Source organism: Bos indicus x Bos taurus, chromosome 15 (genome assembly GCF_003369695.1).
Source record: "Bos indicus x Bos taurus breed Angus x Brahman F1 hybrid chromosome 15, Bos_hybrid_MaternalHap_v2.0, whole genome shotgun sequence".
Lineage (NCBI taxonomy): Eukaryota > Metazoa > Chordata > Mammalia > Artiodactyla > Bovidae > Bos > Bos indicus x Bos taurus.
The window spans coordinates 29,113,355-29,128,642 of record NC_040090.1 but is presented as its reverse complement, the minus strand read 5'-3'; the positions used below and the strand labels follow the sequence as shown (position 1 = coordinate 29,128,642).

The following is a 15,288-nucleotide window of genomic DNA, read 5'->3' as shown; positions in this document are numbered from 1 at the left end:
GTGTGGTGTCCACAGGCCAAGTGGTTTCAAGGAGGAGGGAGGGACCAGCTGTGTCTGAGGCCGCTGAGAGGTCAAAATGAGAGCTGAGAATTGACCACTGGATTCAGCAGCATGGAGGCCACTGGTGAACTTGTCAGGGGCACTTCCACAGCACAGGAGCTGTTACTGTGTATTTGTGGAGGGGAACAGCGGACATGGCAGAAGAGGGGAGACAGCTACTGCAGCCAAGTCACTGGGTAGATGTGAGGAGGACAGAACTGCCCTGTACTCAGTGCTTGACTGTCAAGTGTTGGGCCAGATTCAAGCAAAAAGAGAAAGATATCTGGCAGATAAGGTATCGCCTGAGGAGGCAAATGTCCTTCCGTTCCTCCTTCCTTTAGCTGACTCCAGGGCAGGTGGGTTCAAAGGTTTCTCCTAGGAAACCGATTCCTGCCAGGGTGAGGGCAGGTAGGCATTAGGCTGGGCCGGGGTGGGTGGGGCACCCTCCTCCCAGACTAATGCTTACTCAACCTCTGCCAGCAACAAAACCAGTAGGTGCCTCAGACCACAGCAGAGCTCAGAGAAACCTGTGGAATCAACCGAGGAGACAGCATGGTGAAGTTCGCACCCTTGTCCGTGCCGTGGGAGCGCAGATTGCAGACCTTTGTGGTTCTGCAGTGGATTTTCTCCTTTGCGGTCCTGGGTAAGATGGGCTGTGCTGGGGGAACAAGAGACCATGGGATTCTTCATCTCATCTGCTGGCACCGTTCAGCCTGTGGACAGACCCGACTAGACTGGGGTTAAAATATGGACATACTCTGTACAGGCTCTGAAATGGTCAATAGCCATTTCACACACTCACACAAACATGCATGCACACACACACGCACGCGGGTACCATGTATATACTCCATGTTCTCCCTTAGAACCTCCCCAAAATTTTGCAGCTAAAGCATTTATCCCCAGGAAAGCAAGAAACCCAGTTCCTTACCGCTGGCATCCTTGATGACTGACTTGTATCTCTGCTCTAAAGGTTGTTGGGACATTTTAAATGTCCCTGCTACTGCTACTGCTAAGTCGCTTCAGTCGTGTCTGACTCTGTGCGACCCATAGACGGCAGCCCACCAGGCTCCCCCGTCCCTGGGATTCTCCAGGCACCTAGTTACCCCCATTACACAGATGAGCAGGGAAGCTGAGTGCCTTAGATGTGCAAGGCTGTAGGTCTGGGCTCCTGTGCTGCCAAAGGATGAAAGGGAAGGAGGCAGAGGGTTGAGAGAGGACTGAGATGTGGGAGGGGGTGTGGAGCAGGGAAAGGAGGGGTACCCCAGGGCAGGAGACAAGTCCCTTGGCTCCTGGACGAAGGGTCCTGGGGGCCCAAAAGCAGGTAGGCTGATGCCTGAGGATCACAGGGTGGGGGTGGGGGTGGGGGGGATGAGGGACATCTTGCTCACCTGGCCTTGGTGGAGCTTTGCCAACACCAGTGTGTCTGTCTGCCCTCATCGACCCCAGCTCAGCCCAGGACCTGGGAACATCAGGAAGAGCACAGGGAGGTCCAGCAGCCCTTGGCCTGGAGCTAGAGCGAGGACAGTTGAGAAGAGAGATCTGGGCCAGCTGGTGCCGGGAGCAGGAGCTTGTACCTTGTCCCTTATCCTGGGGAAAAAGGGGAGCCCCAGGAATGTTTAGGAACAGGAAGAGCACAGTTCAGTCTGTGCAGTACAGGTCCCAGTGCTTGAAGCCTATGGATCTGCTGTGTCTGGAGTACGGGGGGATAGACTGATGGCAGGGAGTATATATAGGGGAAGCTGAGTGCCTGATGGCAAGCTATATCAGGGGTCCCCAGTTTATGTGGCAAGGGTCAAATCCAGCCCACTGTTTTTTTGCACTTGTACAGCCCAAGAATAATTTTTACATTTTAAATTCTTACATAATTTAAATGATTACGGGCCTATGTAATATCCTTCAAGTTGCCCCATAGAGTCACAAAAAATACAAAATATTTTCAATCTGGCTCTTAAAATAAAGATTACTTACCTAGATCTAGGGAGGCTTCCAGTGGGTGTGGAGAGAAGGGACCCCTTCCAAAGACACTCAAAAGATGGGTCCACAGGCAGGATTTATAGGCTGGCAGGAAAAGTAAGGGCTTCCAGTGGGCCAGTAAATGCTGGCCTACAGTGAACAGCTGGTTCACACTGGACACAGAGCAGGCATTTGGGGGAGGGGCAAAGAAGTAGCCAGAAAGTTTAACAAGGAGGTGTCACCAAGGACTCAGGGCCCAGAAACAAATACTTTCCAGTTGGTTACTTGTTTCCCGTTTCTTTTCCTCTCCTCTGTAGCTCACACACTCACACAGGAAGGTAAGCTCCCTTCAAACAGTTGGTCTTGTTCTCAGCTGAATCTCCAGCTCCTAGAAGAGTTGGTGTCCATGAACATTTGTTGATGAATGTCTTGTCCCATCTGACTAATTTGCTGCGTGAGCTCAGCCAATTTGCATACCCTCTCTGGGCCTCTGTAAAGTGGGGTTTTACATTTTTCTTGATGTTATGAGGGTAGGGTAGAGGTTTCCCTTCCTTAAGGACAGAAAAGATCCCCAAGTTTGGTTTTGCCAGCTGACAGGAGTTAAGGGTGATGAAGATGGTGGGGAGTTCCTTCTAAGTGCAAGGGCCTCTTAAGTGGGTTTTTCCTAATCTTAATATGCTACATTAGTTGCAAAAACCAGCCCTTGCTGTTGTAACACATCCAAACAGAATGTGTATCCCACAAGTGAAAGACTTCCCCAAATCCTACCCTCTAGGGAGCCACTATATATATATATATATATATATATATATATATATATATATTTTTTTTTTGGCCCCTAGCAGCAAGGCTTATATGAAAGCAGCAGTAAAAGCACAGAGTCCTAACCACTGGACTGCCAGGGAATTCCCTCCAGGGAGCCACAGTTAACAACTCAGTTTTATTCTCTATAAGCAGTTTTCTTACGTTTTATTTATTTTTTTTTAATATGGACCATTTGAAGTCTTTATTGAATTTGTTACAATATTGCTTCTGTTTTAAGTTTTTTGGATTTTTAGCCCGAGGCATGTGGAATCTTAGCTCCCTGACCAGAGATTGAACTCACACTCCCCCTGCATTGGAAGGTGTGGTGGTAAAATATATATAAGGTATACTTTGCATCTGAACCACTTTTAAGTGTACAGTTCATTCTCATTGACCATCATGATTATCCATTTTCAGAACTCTTTACATTTTCCCCAAACTGAACCTCTGTGCTCATTAAACAAAAACTCCCATATCTCCCTCCCCTAGCCCCTGCCAATCAGCATTCTCTTTTCTATCTCTATTAATTCGATTGGTCTACGAACCTCACAAAAGAGGAATCAGAAAGGATTTGTGTGGATATGTGTGACTGGCTCTATCTCAGTTCGCACAACATCCTCAAGATTCATCCTTGTTGGTGTTCCAGAAATCCCTTCCTTTTGATGACTGAATAATATTCCATTGTGTTATTTGCAACATTTTCCATCCTTTCATCCATCCGTGGACTGATGGCCATTTAGGTTGCTTCTACACTCATTGTGGGTTGATCACTTTTTTGTTTGCCTTAAATATTTTTTTAATAAAAATCTTGAATGGGAAAGTTGTAGAAGAGTAGGAATAAAATGCCACCATTTTCATGAAAAAGAACATGTCCACGCTGGTAGATGCTCATGTATGGAGGATGGAAGGATACTTGCAGATCTGGAGGGAAGAGGCAGATGCCTGGAGACAAGAATGGCTTGGTGGTTGACTTAGATTTTTAAGTTGTTTTTTTTTAAGTGCAAATATTTAATGTGAAAGAAAATTATAAAGAACGTCAGTTAGGACACTCTACCTTGGGGCAAAATCAAAGGTCTATGTGGGTTGCTCCTACTTTCAGAAAACACCTCTAGGGAGCAACCCATGTAGACTGGAAGTCCCTAGAGGTGGTTTTCTGAAAGTGGGAGCAACCCATGTAGACCTTTGATTTTGCCCCAAGGTAGAGAGTCCTGGTAAATCCCATGGACGGAGGAGCCTGGTGGACCGCAGTCCATGGGGTCTCGAAGAGTCGGGTACGACTGAGTGACTTTACTTTCACTTTTCATTTTCATGCACTGGAGAAGGAAAGGGCAACCCACTCCAGTGTTCTTGCCTGGAGAATCCCAGGGACGGAGGATCCTGGTAGGTTGCCATCTATGGGGTTGCACAGAGTCGGACACGACTGAAGCAACTTAGCAGCAGCAGCAGCAGGGGAGGGAGATATGGGAGTTTTTGTTTAATGAGTACAGGGGTTCAGTTTGGGGAAAATGAAAAGAGTTCTGAAAATGGATAATCATGATGGTCAGTGTGAATGAACTGTACACTTAAAAGTGGTTCAGATGCAAAGTATAAGTTATATATATTTTACCATCATAGAAATTTAAAAACAAAACAAAGCACCTTAAACACAATACTGTGGAAAGTCAGCTCCGTGAAGGCAGGAATTTGTCTGTTGTTCAGACTGAACCACCAATGCACATTATAGGTGTTCAATGTTCTGTGAGCACCAACCTATTTTCTCTGGTTTATGAATTTTACTACTATTCAGATTGGGTCAAAAGTCCCCTCTTCCTGGAAGCCAGCCAGGAATGACAGACCCAGTCTACTCTACTGTCACATTCAGTACAACTGGAGGCTGACATTTTAACAGTGTGAGTGCACGGTATTGAGTGGAAGGAATGGGATGGGGCAGGAGAAATATTCTCTGAGAATGATGCTCCATTGGCATCCGGTTAGGGTCAGCCCCTCAGACCTCCCGACCCTGAGATGAAGCCAGGGTTAGCCTGCAGCAAGGGACTGGGAATTGTAGTTAAGAAGTTATTTCCTCACTTGACCAGGTTATAGCCATGCTGCATCCCTGACCCATGGGCCAGCCACGGGTTGGCCCCTTCCTTCCTCTCTCCTTCAGCAGCAAAGCGCACGGTGCTCAGAGGAAACAGCATGATCAAAAGCTAAGAGACTGAAGGAACTCCATCTCTCATGTAAATACACTGAACAATTTCATGTGGCCAGAGTATAGGGTCCATATGGGTGAATGAGGCTGGAGCAAGATGGGGATCAGCCAGCTATGCAGAATCTGAATGCCAGGCTGAGCTACATGGGCTGTTTTTAAAGTTATGAGAAAGTCATGGAAGGACTTTAATTAGAAGGGGGATCTGGCCGGATTTATAAACAGACAGATGGGCAGAGAGTGTGCAGAGAGAGGGCTGGGCAGAAAGCATGTCTCCTTTTTCTTTGGGGTCCTGAAGGGTGTACACTAGAAAGTATTAATCTAGTCACTTCTCTCCCAGGCATTTATTGAGCACCCAGTGAATACAGACTACTTAACTGGACAGAGATGGGGGTAGAGGGGCAAAACTGGAACGAGTAAGCAGCCTGGTACAGTGGGGAAAACTTAGTGTGGAGTTGGGTCTGCTAACTGCTGCTAAGTCACTTCAGTCATGTCAACTGTGTGTGACCCCACAGACGGCAGCCCACGAGGCTCCCCCGTCCCTGGGATTCTCCAGGCAAGAACACTGGAGTGGGTTGCTATTTCCTTCTCCAATGCATGCAAGTGAAAAGTGAAAAGTGAAGATGCTCAGTTGTATCCGACCCTCAGTGACCCCATGGACTGCAGCCTTCCAGGCTCCTCCATCCATAAGATTTTACCTGGCTTCAAATCCAGGCTCCCAGTGTGACACTGGACAGGCTGCATTCTTTCCTCCTTGAAGTCTAGAGAGTCTCATGCCTTCCTCCTCGGTGAGGGCTGGACAGGACAGTGCTGTTAGTTGTAGGCGGAGAGCTTGTTCCTTCATTCCTCTGACCACTCATCTTCATGCTTCCCTTCCCAGCCCAGATCTGCATTGCTGTCTTCATAGGCCTCCTGTTCACAAGATTCTGGATCTTCAGTGTCCTATATGCAGTCTGGTGGTACCTGGATCTATCCAAGCCGTGGCAGGGGGGCAGGCGCATTGAGGCCTTCAGGCGCTGCGTCATATGGAGGTACATGAAGGACTATTTCCCCATCTCGGTGAGTAATGGGGTGGCTGGGATGTGGTCAGGACTGTAGTGCCGGACATGTCCATGGCAAGTGTGGTCCTCTGTGCAGTGGACAAAATACTGGGCTGGGAGGCAGGAGCTGGGCTTCCACCACTCTGTGGCCCGCGAAGGAGTCAGCTTCTGTCTGGCCAGGATGTAGGGCCACTGTGAAGATGGATGAATGAACAGAATTTGAAGGAGCTCTGTGAGCCATATATTGTGGCACACGTTAGGTATCTTACAGATGTTAAGCCCTCAGCAGCCATGCTTAGGGGTGCAGGTAATAAGGTTCTAAGAGATCATCTAGCTCCACACTTCATAAGATGAGGAGACTCACCCCTAGAAAGGGACAGGATGTGATCAAGATCACATACAAAGTTCTTCTACTGGTTTAAAGTTTGTCCATTGTCAGTTTAGAGGGACCGGGGAGAGGACAAGGAACTTGTTCTAAGTTCTCTAACCTGCCTCTCACTCTGGTACATTATGCATACTTGGACAAGGACTTGTTGCATTCTGAATGTATCCTGGATACATTTACAAATGTATCCAGTGATCACACCAATCCCTGACACCTGAGTTCTTCTGAATCTCTGACTTTCTGACTCAGGGCACTTGATGGCCATTTGGACACTTGACCCTGGACCCAAAGTTCAGGCCTGAGTGGAACAGGATCCTTGATTTGAGTGAACTGACCTTTGACTCCTTTCCTGAATCCCAGACAGACTAAAGTCTTAGATGTAAGCAACTGGGCGAGGATGATTTATTGACCAGATAGAATGGGGAAGGCTATAGGGACACAGAGAGGTGCCAGTAGGGACAGGTGGGCCTCCTCTGGAAACAGGAGAGTGAGTGGACAGTGCTGAGCTGACCTGAAGGGACCAGGTTGGGGGGTGGTCTTCCCAGACCCCATATCTGCTTCCTCGGCAAGGTGCCCTCCCGGGACCTTGTCAGCAGAAGCTAGTAGGGTTTGCTGGGGCCTTAGAGGAACCATGGGCCTGCCGCAGGCAGAGTCCCTCATCCTCACCCCAGAACCTCTCAACTTTGAGATTATGAATTCCCATCTCTCTCTGTCTTCTTCCCAGACCAGGGATTACTCTTCTGTGCCAGAAAAGCCAGAGTTTCCGTGGGGAAGTGTTGTGACTTCAGCCACCAAGCCAAGGAAAAGCCATAAGCAGTTTCTGGCCTCAAGTAGAGCTTTCTGGCTCTTTTTGTGGATCCTGTCCCTGTGGTCTCACTCCACACTGTGAGCTGAATCCCAAGTCCAGCAGGGAAGGAAAGGTGGCCTGCGAAGGGCACAGCGCAAGTGCAGGCCCAGAAGCTGACCAAGGCATGGTTTCTGAGCATTAGTGTGGCTAAAGCAGAAGGTACACTGGGGATGAAGTTGGAGAGGTTTTTAGGGATAAGATAAGGGAGACCAGTGGGCTTCCCAGGTGGCGCTAGTGGTAAAGAACCTGACTGCCAATGCAGGAAATGCAAAAGACATGGGTTCAATCCTTGAGTTGGAAAGATGCCTGTAGGAGGGCATGGCAGCTCACTTTAGTATTTTTGCCTGAAGAATCCCATGTACAGAGGAGCTTGGTGGGCTCCAGTCCACGGGGTCTCAAACAGTCAGACACGACGGAAGCGACTTAGCACGCACATGTAAGGGAGCCCAGTGCAGGCTATTCCACAGAAATGAAGTCTTCAACTGAAAGCTCTCCGGTGGGCTGTCTTCCTGCCATCCTGGGGCCTCCAAAGGGCCTCCTTTGCACCTGGAGTTTCTGCCAGTTGCAGAAAATGATTCTGTGCCTGTCTTATCCACTATTCTCCTGCTTCTGCCCCAGAGAGGATTTCTAAACCCTGACACTACTGACAGTGGTGGGACACTGGACACTTGCAGAAATTCTACCTGCACAGTGGGCAGACTCTTGCCTACAACAGGCCTTTGGCATTACTGCCTACAGAAGGCGGGCAATACCACCTAGTGGCCAGCAGAGGGCGGGATGATGAGCACTTTGACTTGCTTGTCCAGGCCTGGAGCCTGCAGGGGTGAGGCTACGGCCCCAGATTCTGGACCCCTGCACTTCTCAGGAGACCCTCCAATTCTTCCACACACTTCTACAGCACAGGGCTGGAAGGGATCTTACGATGGCTAGGAAGTAGGGGGTCCCAGGCAAGGAGTCCACCCTCGACTGGAGCTCCCACCCATTCATAAGCCTCTGTACTCTGTGTCAAATGAGCCTCTGTTTCTGAGCTGCCGTCACCTCTTACTGATTTTATGAGCTAGGGTCTATTGGGGGAATTTCAAGCAAAGTTGGGAAACTATTATATTTCTGAGCGTTGGATCTTTCTAAGTGCAACATTTGGGCTTCCTGAAGAGCTAGTGGTGGAGAATCAGGCATATTCCCCCAGGAGGACCTGTCTCCATCTGCTGTTCCCCCTGTCCCAGCTGGTGACATTCTGCATACATGGTCTTGCCCTTTGCTTTTCCACCTGATGAGTGATCGTGGCCATCTTCCCCTATCAGGACAGGAAGAGTTGCATTGCATGTCCCTATGGCTATACAGTGGCCCACAAGAAAGTATTTCATAATTTGTCTAAATAGGCTCTGTTGATGGACATTTGACTGGATGCCAAGTTTTGGTATTACCAAAGGGGAAAAAACAAACAAACTTCAGTTAATAATCTTGTTCAGATGCTGTTTTGCACAAGTGTGAGAAATTCTGTAGCTAAATTCCTTGGCAGTGGAATTGCTGGCTTAAAAGGTCAGTTACATTTTTCCATTTTAATAGTGATAGATATTGCTTCATTGCCTTTAAGGGGGTTGTAACAAAATGATTTTCCCACTAGCTGAGAAAGAGAATTCATAAAGTACTTCAGTATGGGGAGTCAGGTATGTTTTTAAAGAAACATACTGAGATGGGTTCCTAAGGAAACACCTTTCCAGGTGAGAATAACCAGAAATATCTCTGCTTGTCCTTAATTTCACATTCAATAAATTCCCACTGCTTGAGTGAAAGAAATTTGCCTTTATCTGTGAAGCAATGGTAACTCCACCTAAGGTCCCCTCAGACTTTCTGCAAACGGTCAAGGGGAGCCAGAGGGCAGAGTGGGGGAGGGAGTTTGCAGAGATCAAGTCCAGGTCAAGGACAGGACAAACTGGGACTGCTCAGTTGCGGTAGGGCAGACAGGCTCAGACTCCAGTGCTGTCCCTTGGGTCCACCTCCAATGCCATCTCTTGGGTCCCTGCTCTGAGATGGGCGGCCAGGCCTCTGGGGCCTGAAGGTAACAAGAATCCTCAGGGCCAATGCTGAAAATTTCAGCTTGTTAACTAGATGATCTTTCACGGTGCCAAAGCTGAACCTGAGTGGAATGGACTGCCCGCGCCTCGAAGCGCAAATTACAAGGTCTGGGTAGTCTTGCCAGGGGCTTAGGGCTTGGGTCAGGGGCCTCAGGGCCTCTGACTCTAAAGGCTGTGCCTCCCAGAGCCCAGGGCTCTGTAAAGGGTGGGCCCTGCATTTCCTGGCAGAGTGGGGAAGGGGTTGGTCACACACAGAATCACTGGCAGTTATCTTTGCACATTGAAGCCTGTCCAGTAACTGGTGGGAGCAGCAGTTTGTTTTTAAAATTATTTTGTTTTTGGCTGTGCTGAGTCTTTGTTGCTGTGTGTGGGCTTTCTCTAGTTGCGGATAGTGGGGATTACTGTTCATTGCGGTGCGTGAGTTTCTCATTGCAGTGGCTTTCTCATTGGGTTTCTCTCTTGTGCAGCATGGGCTCTAGGCATGTGGGCTTCCGTGGGTGTGGCTTGTGAGCTCAGTAGTTGTGGCACACAGGCTTAGTTGCATCACAGCATGTGGAATCTTCCCGGACCAGGAATCGAACGCATGTCCCCTGCATTGGCAAGCAGGTTCTTAACCACTGGACCTCCAGGGACGTCCAGGAGCAGCATCTGTTAACTCAGTTCTGCCCCCTCTGTCCTCACCCCACTTTGCCTGGAAGCTGCTGGTGATGCACAGCTCTCCTCTCCCACTCCTTCTACAATGTCTGGTGGTTTCTGGTGCACCCTCTGTGCCGCAGGACCAACCAGACCTGGGGAGAGCTGCCAATAGCCAGGGGAAGAGGTGGATAGATGGTAATGAAGGTCTGACATAGGGGGAACAGAGAGCCATCAGGGAGACACTTGAATTGTACAGAGGGGTAAACAGGACTAAGGCCAACCTCCAGGTCTGCAAACTCTTTCAACCACCCTGATATAGCTAGCGAATTCTCACTCCCAGGTCCTAAGTGCTGAGTTTTCTCATAGGGAATATTGTTAGAACAGGGCTGTTTGAGTGGCAGCCTTGTGTGTGGCCCTTGATGGTATATGAACTATGACAATTATGATTATCCTGTCCTGTAGTCTTGGTAATTCCAGGGAACTCACAGACCTGAGATTCTCAGCAGAACGTAGGCAGGGCAGGGTCAAATGTCCACATTTAATACATTGAAAGCTGGAGAGGGAGACAATTTGTCTGAAGCTCACAGCAAGTCTGAGACTTGGATGGCAAGAGGATCTCCCTGGGTGCATTCACATGCATATCTCCATCCTCCTAAGAACTGGAGGCTCAGAGCGGGGGAGCAAGTTACCCAAGATCACACTGGTGCTGGCAGAATGGGGGAGGGTATGAGGTACAGTTCTGATTCAGCAGGGTGCTGTCCCTGCAGCTGGTCAAGACTGCCTACCTGGACCCCTCCCGGAACTACCTTGCTGGCTTCCACCCCCACGGGGTTCTGGCCACCGGAGCTTTTACCAACCTGTGCACAGAGAGCACCGGGTTTTCCTCACTGTTCCCTGGCATCCGCCCACATCTGATGATGCTGAACTTGTGGTTCTGGACTCCTTTCTTCAGGGATTACATCATGTCAGGGGGTGAGTTTTCCCAACCCTGGGTAACCCAGTTGGGTGAGGGCTGCAGGCATGGAGGAGGGATTTTACAGAGGGCTGTCAACAGTTCTGTACTTCTTCCAAGTGAATGTGTAGTGGAGAAGGAAGCTAGATTCAAGGAAGCACTTCCCACAACTCTGTGCTCGGTGATCCACTCAGTTGGGAAGACCTGAAGGGCTCAGTCCCAGTCCTCAGGGAATTCACAGTTGGGAATTGGAGTGGAGCCCAGCCCACATCTCTGCACATGGTCCCTGCCCCTTCACCCCATACCTAACCACCTTTCTCTCTCCCCAGGGCTGGTCCCAGTAGACAAGGAGAGTGCTGCTCACATTCTGAGCAGGGAAGGAGGTGGCAACCTCATGGCCATCATTGTTGGGGGCGTCCAGGAGGCACTGGATGCCAGGCCTGGAGGCTACAAGCTGGTGCTGCGGAACCGCAAGGGCTTCATCAGGCTTGCCCTGATGCATGGGTATTGGGAAGAGGGCTCTGGGTTCAACTGGAGATTGGCAAGGATTGTGTTTTGGTGGGAAGACAGCACAGATGAATCCATTGACAGTGAAGATTCTGTGTTGGTGATCGATGTACTGTCTCATTCCCAAATAGCCAGAGAAGATTCTAGAAGGGAGATTTGGTGATTAAAGGGAATAGGGTCAAGGGTCATATTACTGAAAACTTGCATTACATCTGAGTCTAGGGCATTTGGGAGAATGTTGTTTGGGGCACAGCTTAGAGCTGTTCTCTTACCTTGAAGTATCTGTGAAGAATACAAGCTAACTGGGGAAGAAGAAATTTTTCCAGAAAGTTTGCATGTTTTATACCTGGAATGGCTCTCTGAAGCATTCTTTCTCCTGTCATGGTGTGACTGGAAACCCATGGTCCAGAGAGGAGCCATGACCTGCCTAAAATCACAGAGCAAGGCTGTGGCAGGTCTGGAGAACAGCCAAGGCCTCCTACTTTTGCCCCAGGGCTCTGTCCTCTGCTCCAGTTCCTGCTCACTAGGTCCCTGCAGGAGGCTAGGTGACCAGCTTGTGCCTTCTTGCCCCTCCACACTCACTTTCTCCTGTCTCCTCTAGGGCAGCTCTGGTACCTATCTTCTCCTTTGGGGAGAATGACATATTCAAGCAGGTTGAGAACTCCCCTGGCTCCTGGGTGCGCTGGTTCCAGCACCGACTTCAGAAGACTGTAAGAGTCTCCATCCCACTCTTCTATGGCCGTGGAGTCTTCCAGTACAGCTTTGGTCTTATGCCCTACCGCCGGCCCATCACCACCGTGGGTGAGCCTAGACTCGGGCTGGGAGAGGAAAGGGCTACACAGTAAGGGGCTAAAGCTCATGTTGCAAAGGGGAATAGACATGAGCCGAAGACATCATTGAATTTCATGGAGTTCACGTTCCAGAGTGTGAAACAGACACACAGGCAGATAATCCTGATGACAGAAAATTTGGGATAGGAAATCTAACCAAGACAAAAAAAAAAATATGGTCACCACTACTGATTACTGGGCACCTGCTGTGTATCAGGTACTGCACTGACTGCTTACATGCAGCAGCTTAGTTTTCCCAACAACCTTGTAGGCAGTGATTATCATCACCATTTTACTAAAGGCAAACTGAGACTCAGAGAAGGTAAATCACTTCCAAAAGATCACCCTGTCCTTGATACAAAGTTGAGGTTTGATCAGGGTCGATTTGATTTTTTATGATGCCAGAGAGGAGGGTTTAATTCTGACAGGAGGATCTTGTAAGGCTTATTGGAGAAGTGGATACAAGGGAAGGGCATTCCAGGTCTGATAGTATTGTGTGTAAAGTAGCAATCAGCAGGCTGTGAAGGAGAGCCTGAGGGATTTCCCTGTAAACAATCGGCATGGGCCTTAGTGCTGGATTTAGCACCATCTTTGCAGCTATTTGATTGTCTCATTTGCTTTTGTCTTGGATTCCAACTAGGTTTCAATGGCAAAGCTTGTAGAGTGAGGTCTTTTCATCTCCACTCACCCAGTCATTTCTTAGCTGAATACAGACTTGGCCAACCCTCTACACCATGACTTTCCCTGGGTTATCTGGTAATATTTTCTTGAATATAATTCACAACTGATGCCTCCAGAACCATTCTCAAGAGAGGAAGACAGGACAGCTGCTTTCTGAGCCAGGCAGAACTTGAGGAAGGAGGTTGACAGATCCTCCCATGTCCTCCCTAGAATAGGGGGCACTGAAGGACATCGTGGAAGGAGAGGAGGTAGAAGGCACTTGGGCTGTGGGCCACCTCCTCCCAGACATACAGACACTTCCACTCATGGCATCTGAGACTCCCAGATCCACGTGTCCATGAGGCTAAGAGTACATCCTCAGGGCTTACAACCAGTCACTGATTCTTCCTAAGTGACCCTGACCAATTTACTCAACCTCCCTGAGTCTCAGTGCCTCAGCTGTCAAATAGGAATAATAGCAGGTTCTATCTTCTTAGGATTGTTAGGATGACATAAGAGATAATAATTAAAACACCAGCTGGTGATATTGTTAATATGTCAGAATCTTGGAGTTGCCCTAACGTCTCAGAATCTATGACCCAAAATAGAATTGAAAGGGAAGGAGAAAGAGTGCTTACCTGCTCAGATGACCATTGTGGTGGGAACCCCGAGGGTCCCTGTGCCTTCAGTGGTTCTGGCTCTGAGCCACCACTCGCTTCTATGTCTTGCAGTGGGGAAGCCCATCGAAGTGCAGAAGACACCACATCCATCCCAGGAGGAGGTGGACAGGCTGCATCAGCGCTACATGAAGGAGCTGGAAAACCTCTTCGAAGCCCACAAGCTCAAGTACAACGTCCCCAGAGACCAACACTTGGAGATCTGCTGAGTGCCTCCCCAGAGGAGGGGCTCCTCCAAAGGGCAGTGCTGGCATTAGGGAGGATGGAGGAAGGTTCTGTGATCCCAGAAGGCTTCATGGAGGTGTCTGTTGAACACATCTCCAGAGCCTTCTGGAGACTGACTCCTGCATCTCCACCCTATGCCAGGCCTTGGGTCACAGCTGGCTCCTTGGCAGAGGAGACCAGACTCTGGCATAGGTGATTTGCTCTCCTGCACTGATTCCTCTGTAGTGGGCCCTTTCCTTCATTCTGCCCACCTGAGAAATGGGAGAGAATGATGTGTGGTGTCTCTGTCCTCTGTGGTCCTGTCACTCAATGGGCAGGACAAGAACAGCTCCAGTTAGCAGGTTTCTCTTCCTCTGCCTTGAATGACAGCACAGAAGCAGCCCCCAGCTGCTACAAGCTCTCCCATCCTTCATTCTGCCTATCCCAGCTCCTCCCTCCCTGAGGTGAAGAGGAGGGTGAGGCCACAACCTCCTGAATTATTCTGGCACCTTCGAGTTTCTGAGTCCTCCGAGCCCCAGAGTGGCAGCCAGAGGGGCCAGAAAGTGGGGAAGGAGACTGTAGCTCTATCACTAGCTGAATGACCGCGGCAGACCTCTTCACCTTCCCTCTGAGTCTCAGTTTCCCCCAGGGACTAAGATGACCTCTGACCTCAGCTGTGATGTCACATTGGCTGAGAGCTCCGTGAGTCAGCCACTGTTCCTCCTTTGTAACTTCAGCCCTGACTGTGACACAGAAGGGAGCTCCATAAATGTCAATTCATCAATGAAAGAATTCTGTTCAGCCTTCTCTTCCTCTACTCTTCTCCCCAACTGGGAGCCTCACATTGTGTCCCAGCCTGGCCCTGCAGCCCTTCTGCTCTGTGTCCTCTTCCCAGATGGTGGATCCGATGGGCCAGAGAATGGCATGTTACTCCTTCCTCCCTGACCAGTCAGCTCCAACTTACCACCTCTCCCCTGTTCTGTGGGAGACAAGGGGGAGGCTATGTGCAGACACAGGGCAGACCAGCCAGAGAAGGAACATGAGGAGTGAATGGTCAGTGTCTGCAAGCAGGGCGGTAGGGGACAAGCTTCTGATAAGGAAAATTCTGGGTCACTGGCTCTGGGATATGTGTCATGAATGATTGGACAGGATGGTAGGGTAGGACCAGTACTATGAACGCCCACATCTGGAGTGGGAAAGCAGGTTCTTTTCCCTCTAGAAGCTAATCACAGCAATAAGTACAAATGGGGTATTGGGGGTGGGGGGAGTAGGGAGAAATTCTGTGGATGTAAATTTAGGTGAAATTGATGCTTTTGAACTGTGGTGTTGGAGAAGACTCTTGAGAGTCCCTTGGACTGCAAGGAGATCCGAACAGTCCATTCTGAAGGAGATCAGCCCTGGGATTTCTTTGGAAGGAATGATGATAAATCTGAAACTCCAGTACTTTGGCCACCTCATGTGAAGAGTTGACTCATTGGAAAAGACCCT

At 49.3% G+C, this 15,288-nt stretch overlaps 1 protein-coding gene across 1 annotated transcript; it reads left to right on the top strand.

Annotated features, from left to right (window-relative positions):
- The first annotated feature begins 532 nt into the window (after positions 1–532).
- On the top strand, positions 533–14,673 carry LOC113904722 (2-acylglycerol O-acyltransferase 2-like). Its single transcript, XM_027561823.1, has 6 exons — positions 533–682; positions 5,868–6,046; positions 10,738–10,942; positions 11,252–11,426; positions 12,031–12,230; positions 13,651–14,673. The coding sequence occupies exons 1-6, from the start codon at positions 592–594 to the stop codon at positions 13,803–13,805; spliced, it is 1,005 nt and encodes a 334-aa protein (XP_027417624.1). The 5' UTR covers positions 533–591; the 3' UTR covers positions 13,806–14,673.
- The last annotated feature ends 615 nt before the right edge of the window (positions 14,674–15,288 follow it).